Source organism: Aphis gossypii, chromosome 3 (assembly GCF_020184175.1).
Source record: "Aphis gossypii isolate Hap1 chromosome 3, ASM2018417v2, whole genome shotgun sequence".
Taxonomy (NCBI): Eukaryota; Metazoa; Arthropoda; class Insecta; order Hemiptera; family Aphididae; genus Aphis; species Aphis gossypii.
In genome coordinates, this window is record NC_065532.1 from 23,076,479 (window position 1) to 23,092,209 (window position 15,731).

The 15,731-nt window shown below is 27.4% G+C and overlaps 1 protein-coding gene across 1 annotated transcript; it reads right to left on the bottom strand.

The window, feature by feature from the left end:
• Positions 1-4,929: 4,929 nt before the first annotated feature.
• LOC126550849 (uncharacterized) lies at positions 4,930-10,357 on the bottom strand. Its single transcript, XM_050203251.1, has 3 exons — positions 10,226-10,357; positions 6,868-6,942; positions 4,930-6,773 (listed from the first exon to the last, which is right to left on the bottom strand). Exon 3 carries the CDS (start codon positions 6,729-6,731, stop codon positions 5,235-5,237), a length of 1,497 nt encoding a protein of 498 aa, XP_050059208.1. The 5' UTR covers positions 6,732-6,773; positions 6,868-6,942; positions 10,226-10,357; the 3' UTR covers positions 4,930-5,234.
• Positions 10,358-15,731: the final 5,374 nt, after the last annotated feature.

A 15,731-nucleotide genomic window follows, 5' to 3' on the forward strand; every position in this document is an offset into this window, starting at 1 on the left:
AGCTAGGTACAATAATTATTAAGTTTTAGAAGTATATACAATTGACTAAAACTATTAAAATCTTGAAATAAATTAATAATGAAGTATATTACTATTTTTAATAAAAAATAACGATTTTTGATTAACTTTAAAATGTCAATATAATTTTTATAAATTATAAATAGTTAAAATTGTAGCCGAAGCGTAATTTAAAGGCTACAATGCTGCATTGTATTATTATATTCACTTTTTCGTAAAACCAATAAAATGTTTACATTTTCAAAATCTTTTCAAAGACACCTTTTACTACTTTTAGACACAGGCCACTCGATAATAATAAATTAGAAAAACTCCATTGATGCTGTGCTGCGGAAATAATTCCATGAATGGCTCCAATGTGACCCTTGGTATCAGTATTTTCTGTGTAATGGTTGTATAGCGACAACGGCAGATTGATCGATGTAAAAGTTGTTCACCACATCATATATGTATAGTAGAAGTGTCCTTCGATACTTCGCTATTGTAACTAAAGTTAAATCAACCCACAACACTAAAACGGTAGAAACTTTTTCATTTTCACTTTAAAGGAAAATCGTATTGGTAGGTCAGAGGTGTCGGATACGTTGAATCTGTCTATTGGTTTGGTGGTTTGATACTTATACTATTGATTTATATAACCAGTTTTTTTTTTTTTCATTGTTATTATTATTATGATACTAAAATTAACAGCGTCGTAAACAAAATTTAAGCATCGAAAAATTAATTTTCAACTGATGAACGGGTGGACGTGAACAGTAGTTGAACAATAAAGTAGGTATCCACCACACATGTGCGTTAAAAAGGTGTGGTTAGTCGGTGGTCCGGATATTATAAAAATATTATACGAATTTACGACGCAATCTGTCAAACTCGCGTACACGCCGAGTTCGTAATAGTCCATTGATTTAGTCTGTGATCGAAATTAATTTTCTAGATACATATTCGTCGTCATCGGTCGCGCGCCAAGGTTCGTTCTTCTCGAGGGCTATATAGGTACGTATCGTATATAATAACACCATATAATAGCTAAATCGTTTTTTTTTTCTGACCTATTGTTGAATTTTTCTTTGTCGGCGGTCTCAATCAAAAGATTACGCTTAGTTTCTATACAAAAAAAAAAAAAACAAGATAATAGGTAAAACGCCCAGATTCGGATAAGCGGTAATTATCTCGGCAGACCGTCACTCGAAGAGCCACGGGGAACCTGTCAAACGAAAAAAAAATTAAATAAAATAATCGTCAGCGAACACCGTATAAACGGCACGACACACACACACACTCGCGTGCATATATAGGCGATGCATACACGGCCCGTAATGGAGTATAATTATTATTATTTTATATATATTAAAATATACTCTTCTCTGTACAGCATCGCAGAATCGCATATTGCTAGGCAATGACCTATCGTCGTCGCGAGTCTTTAACGCCTATTCATTACACGGCATAATTTGTGCAGTACGTATACATACACGGACGGTAATGCGCATTCACACGCTCATAATCATATCACATCATATTATATTATATTATAAAGATACACAATAATAAATAATAATGCATCGTGTCAAAAGGAACAGGAAGTACAAACAAATGGGTAAAAAAAAAGATTATTCACCAATGAATAATATTAATAATATTTCTGTTGTCTTTTAAGTTCTATAAATTGTCAAATTTTTTTTATACATACAATATACTATTAAATGGTTAAATTATTACACTTGTTTAAACTTACTTTGATACGTATGCATACTTGTGAAGAACTTGTGTTAATATTTGGTACAATAACTATTTCTATAATTCTCTGATAATATTTATACTTCTAATTATCAAGACTTCCGAAAACAAATAATATTGTTAGCAATTTTCGATCAGACCTAATCTTCAACGACCTCTTCAATTTATTATAACACTGATCATCGTTCGCTATACTCCACGTCAAATATATTATTATATATATTTTTTATTGAAATCAACTCCGGCAACCTTCGTCAATAATACACTAGATTTACTGTTTTAATTTCTTGAAAACTCAACAAATTTTGTAAAAGGCAACTCGTAATATAAGTAATGTTTTATTCTTCTATAGATATTGCTATTTCGGATTTTAACGATGGTTAGGAAGTTTGGGGTAGATTTTTCTGCGGCAGATATTAATATCATCATTATGATTAAATTTAACAGGTGCCTACCGGTTACTTTAAACGAGGAAAAAACATTTTGTCCTGTTGTTTTAAACTTGCTTATAATTACCAGATGGGACAAAGTTTAATTTTTGCGCCTAATTTTTGTTGTGCGCAGTCGTCAAACATTATAGTATTCGTGGAACTCTAAGTTATTGACTTTTAAGACAATTATTTTTTAAAACATCATATTATCGTGTACAGTTAAATACAAAGCAAACGTTAAGACTATATTGCATTAGTTACCCGCAAAAGACAGAATTTGGTACACTTGAAAGAAATAAACACGGTGATGGATTTCTGGAATAATATTTCGTCTATAATTCCTACTCGTCTAATCGATTTACGACTTCACTGTTGTCTTAGCAAAATGTTATTCCAAAAATTAACGTTCTTTGAACCTATTATACTCGAAGTACAATAGGCTCATAGCTAAACAAAATAGTTTGTGCGATCGGGCGTCATACATATTATTATGCGATATTGTACATATGACTTATATACAATTTAATAAAAATATTTCAAACAAATATTAGTGTACTGTACACTGGGCAAACTTTTCATCGTTTTTCGGGAGCGCTATTGAGACTTTCTATACGCCGCTGACATTATATTAACACAGTACATATGTGTATGATATATACCTACTGCAGTTGATCTGCACACCCGCGCACGCTGCCCACCCACACGAAAAACGATGTGTGAGGCCTAACAAAAAAAGCCAAAAGGTCATGGAAAAGGGTTAGATGAAAATCTCCGGGCGTGTAAACAAAGTACTTTGTTAGCTACGGTCGCCGACGCAACACTACGTTTATATACTATACATCTATATATGTACCTAACGTTCCACGTAGGTATAATCTCGAACAGTCGCCCGTCGCTGGTTCGCTAAAACGGAATAACGTTTTTGTTGTTTTTTTTTTATTTTCATTTTAAACGATCTTACCTCGAGGCTTTAGACGATTTATCATGTAGGTATTTTATTTGTTGGTATTTGTGTCGGCATATATGAATCGGTTTATAGTTATTTTTTTCCTAATTAATTATGTCAGTACGATATGTTTTCAAAAACATATATAAGTATTATATTCCACAAAAAGCTATATTTAGGTATTATACTATTGCAGTATTTATGCAGATACTTAAAACGGTATTATAATGTACATATTGCATACATATAAAGCGTATTGAGGAACTAAACCTAATTTATGAATATATATATATATATACCAATAGCATATTATATATTTTCTAGTAAAATTAAAAAGAAATCTGAATAATATGATGAAGTATGACTTAAGTCTTAAGGTAATGAATTATTTATATGAAAAAACTTTAGGAGATCAAATAAACGCTAACAGCAATCTGTTAAGATTTAATAAGTTTTTGTTAATTAATTATAATATTTAATTAGGACTGCCAACGAATGAACATTTTTAAAATCAAAACTAAATTCGTAGTTACCCTATTATTTTAATTTTCAAAAAGTAAAAATGAGTCGGGAGATAAGTCATATATAAACAAACTTATTATAAGTGAAATTTTTAGTAGTAAAAATATCGCCGAGCTTTTAATAAGTAAAATATTTCCATTTTAGTTTAATCGATTTAAACAATTATTCACAATCCATTTGATTAACATTTAACCATTGACTATTATATGTATATATCAATAATTATTTTAGTAGGTACGTCACACGCTTATCTGGAAACCTGCGTGATTGAACAATCCTTAAAGGACGTAGTATATATTGAACTATAGGTATGTATACTATTTAGTATTAACACATTTACAGTATAAATAATACAATTTATAACTTAATGAAATTATTAACTTAATGTTTGTTTGCATTTCACAATCCTTGTACCGTATCCTTTCTTCTTTTACCTACCTATCTACAACCTACTATAATAATATTAAAAACTTTTTAAATGGTAATTTTTTTTAGAATTCATTTTTTTTTTTTATAAATGCTAAATAGCCTAATATTATTATGGTAGTAATATTTACTTTCATAAAGTGCGTTTATAATAAAACAATTTTAATTTAATAATTAGCCTGTTAAAAAAAAAATACGGTATTTAAATCCAATTATAAGCAGTAGGTAGTTGTGAATATAATGTTATTTTTCAGTATTTTAATATTAAAATATTCTAAGTACCTACACTGGCTACACATTACACAATTTATAATCTATTCACATTATCTACTATTTATCTTATTTATTAATTATTTATCCATTTAATACAAACATCAACATTATTAAGTACAGCAATTAAATATTTTGTTCGCAGTTGGTAATATTTAAAATCTGAAGTGCGCTTTATAAAAATTAGTGGTCATACATATAATTATAAAATCGTATTAGGTATAAAAATTTACATACAATAATAGAATTAATTGCAAAAGATACTATCAAAATTCATTAAATTTGTAAATCATCATTTTATTTCAACTTAATTAGATCATAACATAATTAATAATTATATACTATATTATGTATGAAAAATTAGCAGCTCGATTGTATTAGTTTCAAACAGACCGCATTCGCTAAAAATATTTTATAAGGATGTTAAAAAAAAAAAAATTGACGGTGATTTCCGGTAACGTTGAAATATGTATAATGAGTATAACATATTTTTTTAATAGTTCATAAAAGAGAAAAGAAAAATAGTTGTATTTATAATCTGTAATGATACGCAATAAGTAGACAATAAGTAATATTAAATTAAAAATCATTCATATTGCAGATAATAATTCGTGAAAATTGAACTATATAGATTAAATTATATTTCGGCTTCAAAAATATTATTTTACATCAAACATAATACAATGATACATCACAATATGGTAGTAACAAAAATACTTGGTTCTCCGATAACTTATAAGTTAATAAATTTAAAATAATATGTGTAAGCAAGTGATTAGATATCGATAAAAACTCAATCGGACCGAACAAACTATAAAATTTGGTACAATATTATAATACACAACATTTCCAGTGTTAAGTATAAAAAAAAAAAAAATACATCACTATATTATAGCATCCAGCTCTTTGATTAGATTAACGATATCGGCCGCCGTCGTATAACGTTTGCAATATTTGTACTCCAGACGCTGATTAATGTAAACGGAAGCTCTGAAGTATCTATCTAACACCACGGACTTGTTTACGATTGGTGTACCGTACGTTTCGATAGACATTTGCGAGATGACGTATCTCGGCGGGTCTGCGACAATGCTCAAGGTCCACGAGGGCATTGTTTTTGAAACTTCTTCCATCGTGTCTTTCAAGTTAGTTTTTTCGTAGGCCACGGTCTCCCTGGCGGGTTCAATCTTGTACTTGACACTTGCACAGTTCGAATTCCGTCCCGATTTGCGTTTTCCATTCTCCGTCAACGATACGACGGGTGATACAGTTACCATAGACATGGTCACCGTATCCGAGTACTTTTCGCGTAACACCGAAATGGACTCTTTTTCAATTATATTTCGGAGCACATCGCACTGGACGTTAAAGCGATTAGAAATTAGTGCGATTTCGCGATCAAATGTTTCGCAGTAGCGTGATAAAATTTTATTGTTTTCAGATGTCGCAACTGTAGGCACAGCTTTAACTTGCTCTGTACTGTCTTCCATTGTACAGGAATCGCTGACAACGATTTCAACATCGGCCGTCGATGATTTTGTCCCAATCTGTTTCCTTTTAGGTTTTAGTGGTCCATCATCATATCTGTTACTCTCAGGCGTCGGTGTAAAATCATTTTCGTTTAGAGTTGAAAATTCTGATTCATAATATGCGCCGTGTGATTTTTCAAAAGAATCGGAAAACCACTTCCTGGTTTTCTGTTGATCGATGTCGTCACTACTAGATGTATTAACTTTACCGACGTCTTGTAATGAAAATTTTAATTCTTTCTGTGATGGGCGACCGCGTTTCCGAGTTAGCTTAACTAATTCATCGCTTTTTTCGTGTGTCGATCGTACCTCATCTTCTTTGTAATCATCTTTCACCGTTGTTAAATTTTTAACACAAGTAACCAAAAGAGGTTTAGAAGAATTTTTATTTTTAAAGGCTCTTGGTAAAATCTTTACGCTTATTTTTTCCCCATTATCTACGATAGTATTCAGAGAAGACTGAACGTTCGTCATACTGCTGAGTTCACTTGTAGTGTTTATTGTAGATTTTACAGAATCTCGATTATTAATTTTTTTAATATCATTTTTTGGAGTTACATACATTTCTGTCTTGTTTTTTTTTGATTTCAGACTTTTTGATAGTTTTTCCCTTTCATTTGAATCATTTAACCGATCAACGAGTTCAGTTACCTGATTATCTTGTAACGTACGTTTTTTGGAAAGTCTTGCAGAACGTTTCAATTCAATTGTTTTACTACTTACACCAGTATCCTTTGGTTCCATAGAAATGGAATCAGCACTATTAATCACATCTGTTTTAAAAAGTGGTATTTGCGATATGTCATCACAACGCATCAGTGATACTGTACAATTTATACCTGAACCGTCCATAGTGCTAATTATAACTGAAAATTGAATTTATAGTTGATTCATCTAAGTTAAAAAAAAAATACAAAATTAATCGAGTTATATCTATTTTAAAAATTATAGTAAACAAAACATTAATTTGTTTAACTCTAAGACTTACGATTTATTTTTTTAAAACCATTTAAACAATTTTCATTTATTAAAAATTGTCTGAACTCGACGTACACCAAATTATCTATAAATTTAAAATTAATTAATTAATACCTATAAAAATATATAATATTAAATATTTCAATATTCAATTAAACCCCCTTTTTGTACTATGTACGTATTTATTTGAATTAGTATATTTTTATATGAATACTATGATATGAATATCGCATTTATATAATTCATATAAAATATCATCGTAATATTTAAAAATCATATTTCAAACATTAAAAAAAACAAATTTTCTTTATCAAAACAATTGCTATAATTACATTTTTTTAACCTTAATGTTAAAATAATATAATGAAATTAAAAACAAAGATAATTCATTCTACAAGTCATTATTTTTAAAAATGAGATAAATTCAAAACACAACAAACGTATAATATAAATTAAATTTCTTCGTGGTTATTTTTTTTAGAGTAAGATATATCTTATGAGTCATGATTTATGACCAATACCGACAAAAGCTTAAAATTTAACTTCACGCTGCTGAATAGTTTCTTTAAATAAAATAATTTCAAAATTGCACATTTTATAATATAGTTTATAATAAGGAATTGTTAGTACTACAATTATTATTTTAAATGTTATTTTTTTCTATTAATATTTGGTGTCAGTAGATTGTCAAAATTTATAAATTATATTTTAGTTTTTAGAATGAACAATCAAGAAGAATACCTGAGGACTGAGACACATCTTAACTCTTCATTTATTTGTTTTAAAATAATTATAGTTGATTAAAATACATTTCAAAACCTTTCATAACATGCTTTAATATTTTGAAAAGAAAAATAGGATAATATAAAAATATAATAGCCAATAAGAATGATTATCATCACACACAGCACATACCATATGGCGTTCCAGAGTACGTAGGTATTAGTTATAAAGCACCTTGTATAAAATCATCAAGCTTTTTGACAGAGCCAAAAAATATTTATCAACTCTTTAAAAAAAATGAGGTTAACAAGAAGTGAGTAGCTACCGCTTTGCTGTACATTAAGTGTCGAGACTCAAGAAAGTCACTATAATAGTAACCTATAATGGGTGTATTAAATTTAAATTCAATGATATAAAATTGAATACACAAAACGAATTTCAGCGGAAACGGTCTGTAAGTGGACAATGGTCGTCTTATAAAGTATATTTCATAATATAATTTTTAATATGATAGCTTTTTTTTACAATATTATATCAACTTATATAACTCAAAATTTAATAACATATTTTTGTAAATACCATAAAACAGTAGAAATAGTATAAATAGATATTACTTTAAAATAAATCAAAAATGTCTTTGTGTATAGTAAAATTCGGGGTAAAATTCATAATAATATAATATAGGTACGTAAAACTTTTTAAGTTTCCAGGAATAATGTTTTTAAATTATAACAAAACAATAAAATTAACATCGTTATTTATCGTTTAAGTAATAATTTCATCAAAATTCCAACTTCAAATGCATATAATAAAATGTGTAGTTTTTAATATAAAATGTAAAAATATATATAAATGGAATTTTATACAAAGGAATTTCAACTCAGTGAGTAATATTTAATTTACACTAAAAAAAAAAAAAATTGAAAATTTGTCGTGCCTATAAATGATTCAAAAAAATTCAAAATATTTTTAAAATTATACCGTGTACAGAACATGATAATATAAATATTTAGTAAAAATTTTAAGTTTCTGCGGTTATTTGCTATTTAATTATAACAAAATAAAAAAATCGATTTAATCGAAAACTGCAGTTTAACGTAAAAATTCCAATTTTATCTTTATTTTTGTTTGTTTCTCCCGATTATAAAGAAAATATTGGGAATTTTTAATTTTGACCTTTTTAAAGTACAAACTAAATCCAATTTTCCATTCAAAACTAGACTCAAATTTTAAAATTGACTGCTTATAATCTATACAGTGAAAAAAAACACTCATCATTGTAAAATCAATACATTTATCGCTCTGTTCAGAATTCAAAACTCACAACGTTGTAAAACTTACATACGAGTACATTAATCTCCTTGTCCAGGATCTAAAAAAAAATCGTTATTAATGGACTTAATTTTAATTTACTGTGTTTAGCCTCCCCTCGCACTTAAAAAATCTGACACAGACAATAGTTTAATTTATATTCGTACATGGAAAAATAATATCGTAAAACTCTAAAATATATATTTACAATGAAATACGCTAAACGCATAATAAATTAAACACAGCACTAGCATTGTTTTAGAACATCTTCTATCTTTGTAGGTGTTCCGTAATAAATTATCGAAATAATATAAGAATTCTAACGATATTACTGTATTTTTCGATTTAAATTCACTTGAAATCAAATAATGTTTTGAATGGTTTACTTCATATGACATACCGTTAAAAACATAATATTAACACAATTTTTTGGATGCGTTGGACCGGCACAAGATGTAAATGCCATTCTAATATTAACTATAATTATATTATGTTTGTATATAATTGTATAGTTATTGTAGCGTGTATACGAGTAGTGAATATTATATAATTTATAAAAACATTGTTTTATAAACGAAAAAAAATTGCCACGAATAACTGAGTGAACTCCGTGTGACCACAGTTCCTTCTCAGATACCTATATACAAATCATTATGCGAAAATGTTTTTATGATGTTTGGAACAAAATGTGGCTGGCGTGTAGAGGTGTTATTTTGGCAAACTCCTGTGCAGACACACGGGAACCTCGTAAAAATTTAAGACCGCCAAATTATAAATATATTTTCTGTTGCTGTAGTGCAGTGACAACTGGTTGCATAATTCAAATATTTGTGTTTGATCGTGAAGAATGGTGGCGGTAATTCGTGGGGGGTAAACCAGACACAATAATTTCTATATAATAGTACGGTGTATAGGAATCTGATTCGATCAATGTGATGACACGTGAGCTACAGAAACGGGTACCAACTAGTTGCGTTTTTTTTCCCCCGTGAAGTATTTATTTAAGTATTTAATTCATTTCTTACCATACATAATATACATATATACAGTTAGAAATAACTGAAGGGAGTTAAAATAACCGGATAATAGAACCCTAGTATATTATATATATAATGTGTCTCGTGAGTTGTTGACCAAATACAGGTATTATACCTACCTACCTATCTGACCGACTCGCTTTTTTAAAAAGTATTTTAATCCGTTCGCCGACAATACGAATTAAGAAAAGCAAAGTTACTTTTACTTCTGGTTTTCTCGGATACATTAAAACATACCACGATAATTTACCTCCGTTCTGAATATTAAAATATTATTATAAATATATAGGTACTTACGCTTATATTTGTCAATTCGAAATATGAATACACACTTTAATTAGATTGCAATAGTTTTATTTTAAACACGGTTTTATGAATTTAATGTTTCATATATATTATTTCTAAATTATTCTGATAATAAATTATATAGTTTAGAATTTAGATACTCTATGATCGTCGATTATATAAATTCATCCTCCAAAACCACGGACGACAGATGATGTGTCGTGATAGTCGGTCACATAAATCTATGGCAGTATATCACTCTCGAGCACAATCAACCATAGACCTATAGGTATACATTTATATAATCAACGGTATAGAGAGCCTATATAATAATATTATTATCTAGCCTCTCTAGTCATCGGCGTTTCAAAGGTTTTAACTTTCAACACAACTTTACGTGCTTAAAGGGATTAATTTTTTTAACTTCTATAGCATTTATAATAGTGATCTATTCGTGAAACTATAACAAAACAATAAAATTACAGATAGAAAAACTCCGATATTTTTTAACTGTTAATTTATTTCTTATTAAATACGCGAAATATTCCCTCTATAAACGTTGATTAATAATATTTGTAATTCAACGTGTATACTTCATCAAAATTAGAATGTATTAGATACGCATATAATTCATCTTGGAATGTCTGAACTTTACATTTAAGAATTTGACTGATTACAACTAGGTACGTAATTATGTACTCGATTCCAAAAGATACAGTAAAAACCAAAAATTTCAAAAAAAATTTTTATGATTAAAAAACATTGGGTGCTCATTTAAAATGTTAACCTTTTGAGTTTGAAATGTATATTAATTCCATAAGATATAATTTTTAATTTATTTATTTAGTTTTTACAATCAATTGTTTTTTTCTTTTTCTAAATTAAATCTAATTAAAATAATATATTTAAAATATAAAGCACTCGTTTATCAATATCGCATAGTCCTTTACAGTGACCGCATAAATATATGGCCACCTCTGGATAATTATCATAAAAATAATAGTATTACATATTACACAATAATTTTCTTTGCCTAGTTTTAAATTCTAGTAATATTTATATATTACAACATTACCAACTTACCCGTATCCTAACATTCCTAACGGTGTATATTGTATAATATAAAATATTAACATAAAACAATAAACTGTTATACTATTATTACCTTTAGTTAAGTTTTCACACAATAAGTTGCATATTTGCATATTATGATATCAACTAAAGTCTAACTGCCTAAAGGCCAAGATGAACTATGCGGGTAAGTAATACGCTGTGTTCGTAAAGAAAACAGAAATAGTATTCATAACATATTTTAATATAACAGTTTGAATTATAAAAATTAAGGCAAAGATTATATAAATATTTATGTATTTTTTCATAACATAATATAAAATTATATATAATTAAACCAACTTACACAATCATAAAAAAATAATAATAATAAAGTCAAAACATGCCTCCTATTATTCATAAGATATAGGATTCGACTCGATTATTTACGAGTATTAACATAATATATTATACGCTGTGCTAATAATTTCGTGTATTTGCAATAGACATAGACAACAGGCTATTTGATTGTATACTGTTGCACACTTGCATAGTATCTTATGAAATATTTAACCTTTATAAATTACGATAACAGTATTTATATAATACGTACAGCATAAATTTTATGTTACTAACTGTGCAGAAGCGCAGAACGGTAGTTAAATAATATTGTTGGCGTTGAATAGGGACTTTAAAGTTAATGATCCACAAGCAACGTTTTTGTTTTTATCCTCTTAACAAAATATTTATAGTAAATAATAATATTATTAAAGTATTACGGTGATGTTTCCTCTTCTGTGTGTGATAAATTCATAAATGTATAGTTTATAAGTAATACGGATATCCGGTGCTTCACAGTTTGCAATATTCATCTATATATCAGGTATGATAGTTGCTATGGTATCCATTTATGAACCTATAAGTACCTAATTAAACAAATAGTGATCAACAATAACGCTTCACGTTATAGTTTAATAATCGAATTATCGTCATTATAATTATTTAATTGTTTTTTTACAAGCGTCTAAAGTCATAAAGGTTTTATCGAGCCCAACCCACTACAACTTAACGACTACGATTACTCGTACAAGCCAAGTAGATCGCTAGATCGGATATAGACTTATCATACTAACCGATTTACGAACATTTTTAAATTGTATTATTGTACCATAATCATAACTCGTTTAAAATTTGGAATATCGTAAAATCAAACATTATGTTAATTATAAGTATACATATAGATTATAGGTAGGTATCCTAACCAACTGAATGTGATTGATTTAATGTAAGATTATATTTCATTGTTGATTTTGTTGTAGTAAGGACTTTAAATAATTTAAATATTTATTATTTTTGAATAATCATTATTCAAAAAATAGAAAAGAAAATTATGAACATATTATACTTTAATATAAAAAAAAATGATTGAACACTTCGAAATGTTTTATTGATATTTATTATATTGTATCTTACGAGTTACAAGTACAAATTCTGGTTTCTTACTAAATTTAAAACCGACGGTAATACTGTGTTCAACATTTATTTCTAGTATATGTGTATAATATTCGATGATTTTTTTTTGAAAACAGCCGATTTAAATTGACTTATTTGAAATATTAAAACAACAAAAAAAAATTATTTTTAAAATTTTATTTATTAAAAGAAAACAATACTTAATAATAATAATCATGAAAAAAATCAAAAAAAAATCTCAATAATTTGAAAATATTATATTGTAAATAAATTTTAAAATTCTAAAAATCAGAGTTTTAATAAAATCTTTATATCTTAAAAGCAAATATATGCAAATAATGTATAACACGTAAAGTGTATCCCTATGTGCTTAACCACTGCATCCATATAATATGGTGTAGATATAAACAGGTATATTATATGTTAAATATTGCGTAGGTAGCCATGAATGTGAATTACAGATTTATTATAATTCTTCGCTGGAACAAAATTAAAATATGAATTATGATAATATAATATTATAATCGTATGCACTTGTATATTATGTATAACGTTATAAACATGAGCCGCCTAAAGACAGTCAGGTTGGTTATTTGTCTACTCCTCAGTAAACAGTATAGGCATATTAACTATAGATTTATATTATAAATGTCTAATATTTTGTCAGAAAAAAACTGAAAGTAGGTATTCATACGTTCATAAACTATACGCCCCGTGCGTATAAATGAAATAAATCAATTTTAAAATAAGTTTCCTCGTAAATCATAACACAATAACACTAGTACAGAACGCACCTAACTGAAAATCGTTACTCTTTATAATTATATTAAATATTTATTCAGACAATATAAATTTTAATTTTGAATTAAATTTCTGATTATACAATTTTTTTAATGATTTATGAAGTGATAAATACAATAACACGACATTTCAAAATTCATTTTTCAATATTAATAAATTGTAAGTCAATTGTAAGTTAGTACCTAAACGACAAACGACTGACAAATTTGATACACGTAGGTATAAGTATAATATTGTTAGAGTTTTTAATATTCTTATTATTAAAGTTCTTAATTTAACCCAACTACTCAAGTGATAAGGTACATCCTTGAAAATTAGCTACCTTCTGTTCTACCTATACAATTCAATTTTTATATAATAATAGATAAACGATCCCAAAGCATAGATCGTTTTTTAAGGTCTTCTAAGAAATTTAGAGAAGTAGAAAATTGAAACTGACTACACAAATTAAACTTGTCACTGTTCTACTAAACGAAAAATAGAAATCTATTAGGTATCTAATCTGTGGTGACTTTGGTCTTGGTCTACCAAATCAGAATTGTTGTGAATTACCGGTTTTAGGATATATAGTTGAAGTAAATTATCTTTAAACCTTTCTTTATAGTTTACAGATATCTATAGTAGAATAAAATAGATCGATGTTATCACCATATTGGGATATCTCGGCAATAAAACAAGATCGTTTTTCTAAAAATGATTGATCACACCAACTACGGGTTGTCCCTTGAAATATTTTTTCTATGTCATTACATATATTACTATTATATCATAATATTTTGTATTGCATATTATTATTCTTAGATATTGTAATTTGTATTTAACAAAAAAAAGTATGCATTTTTTTGTTGTGTTTATTTGTTAATTTAATTATTCCAAAAATATTAAAAGTTAAATTATTAAATAATTAACTATTATGTAAATTGAATATTACCATGACGGTTTTTGTTTTTAATAATGATAATAATCAAAATTTTATACTTTTAACTTAAAAATGACAAGTGTTTAGTATCTGTAATATTTAAAAAAAATGCTGGACCTTCCCCCCCCCTCGAATTTTTTTTTCAGTTAAGGCCTATATTTTCATGTCTTAAAATTTTAGTATCTTCAACATTTTCATCAAAAATGTATTTATTCCCAAAATATTTATTTTGAATATAAGACAAATTTGATAGGACATGTCACTCATGTGTGGCTTACGTCTTATAAAGCTATAAAACATATGAACATAGCAAATGTATACATATTCAGCGTAACCAATTGCATGTTGTTAGTTTTAATATTAAAGTATTAACTATTAACAAAATTAAAGTTATAAGAACATTGTTAATGTTTGAATTTCATTTTTTGCAATATTTCAATTTTTAAATACCTAACACAAGTTACACATAGTAGGTACCTAAGTAAAATATTACAGTTTAAAAATACTAATAATTCATTTAAAAAAATTGAAATATCGTAAAAAACAGGGAAAACAAATACTTTATTATTTATTAAGTGTTTATACATTTTTACCGTACGCTTTTAAAAAATATACATTAAAACATTATTTATTTAGTTAGTTACGATTCGCTTATTATATATTTCTATCAACGGAATAATAAAATTAGTTCAATTTCACAGCAGGCTCTGTGCACGTTACACAAAATTGACAAATGATAAATTTAACCTCTATTAAATATGCCTCTGTTTACAAAAATAATACTACGAATAAATACTTACAGAAGTAGATAATCACCATAATCATATTTTAACCAAATATGAATGCACGGGTATATTAGGCCACAAAGTCGGTATTCTGCGATGATAATAATATTATCAGAGAACTTTTGAAAAATGTGTACTATAGTTGTACACTGTATTTATATTTAAATTGAAACATCAATGGAAATAAATCATTCACCGGTAGCCTAGAGGACTTCCACTGATCCTGTAAGCCTTAACCGATAGCTTTATTGATATTATGAATTTATGAAGTCATTTTATAATGTAAAATTATACAACATTAGAATGACACAAAAACATTTCACCTATGTAATATTTATTCTCTGGTTTCATTCCGTTCGAAAACGTAGGTTTATACGGTAGTAATATCTGATATCAGTTAGAGTTGTAATTATTCGCAAACTAAAAAGTAATTTCAGTTAAATTTAATTAACAGTATACGACTATTTTATCACTACTTACTGCGTAAAAT

Bases quoted from the DNA above. Each gene is read 5' to 3' on its own strand.
- LOC126550849 (XM_050203251.1), bottom strand. From the start codon at position 6,731: ATGGACGGTTCAGGTATAAATTGTACAGTATCACTGATGCGTTGTGAT.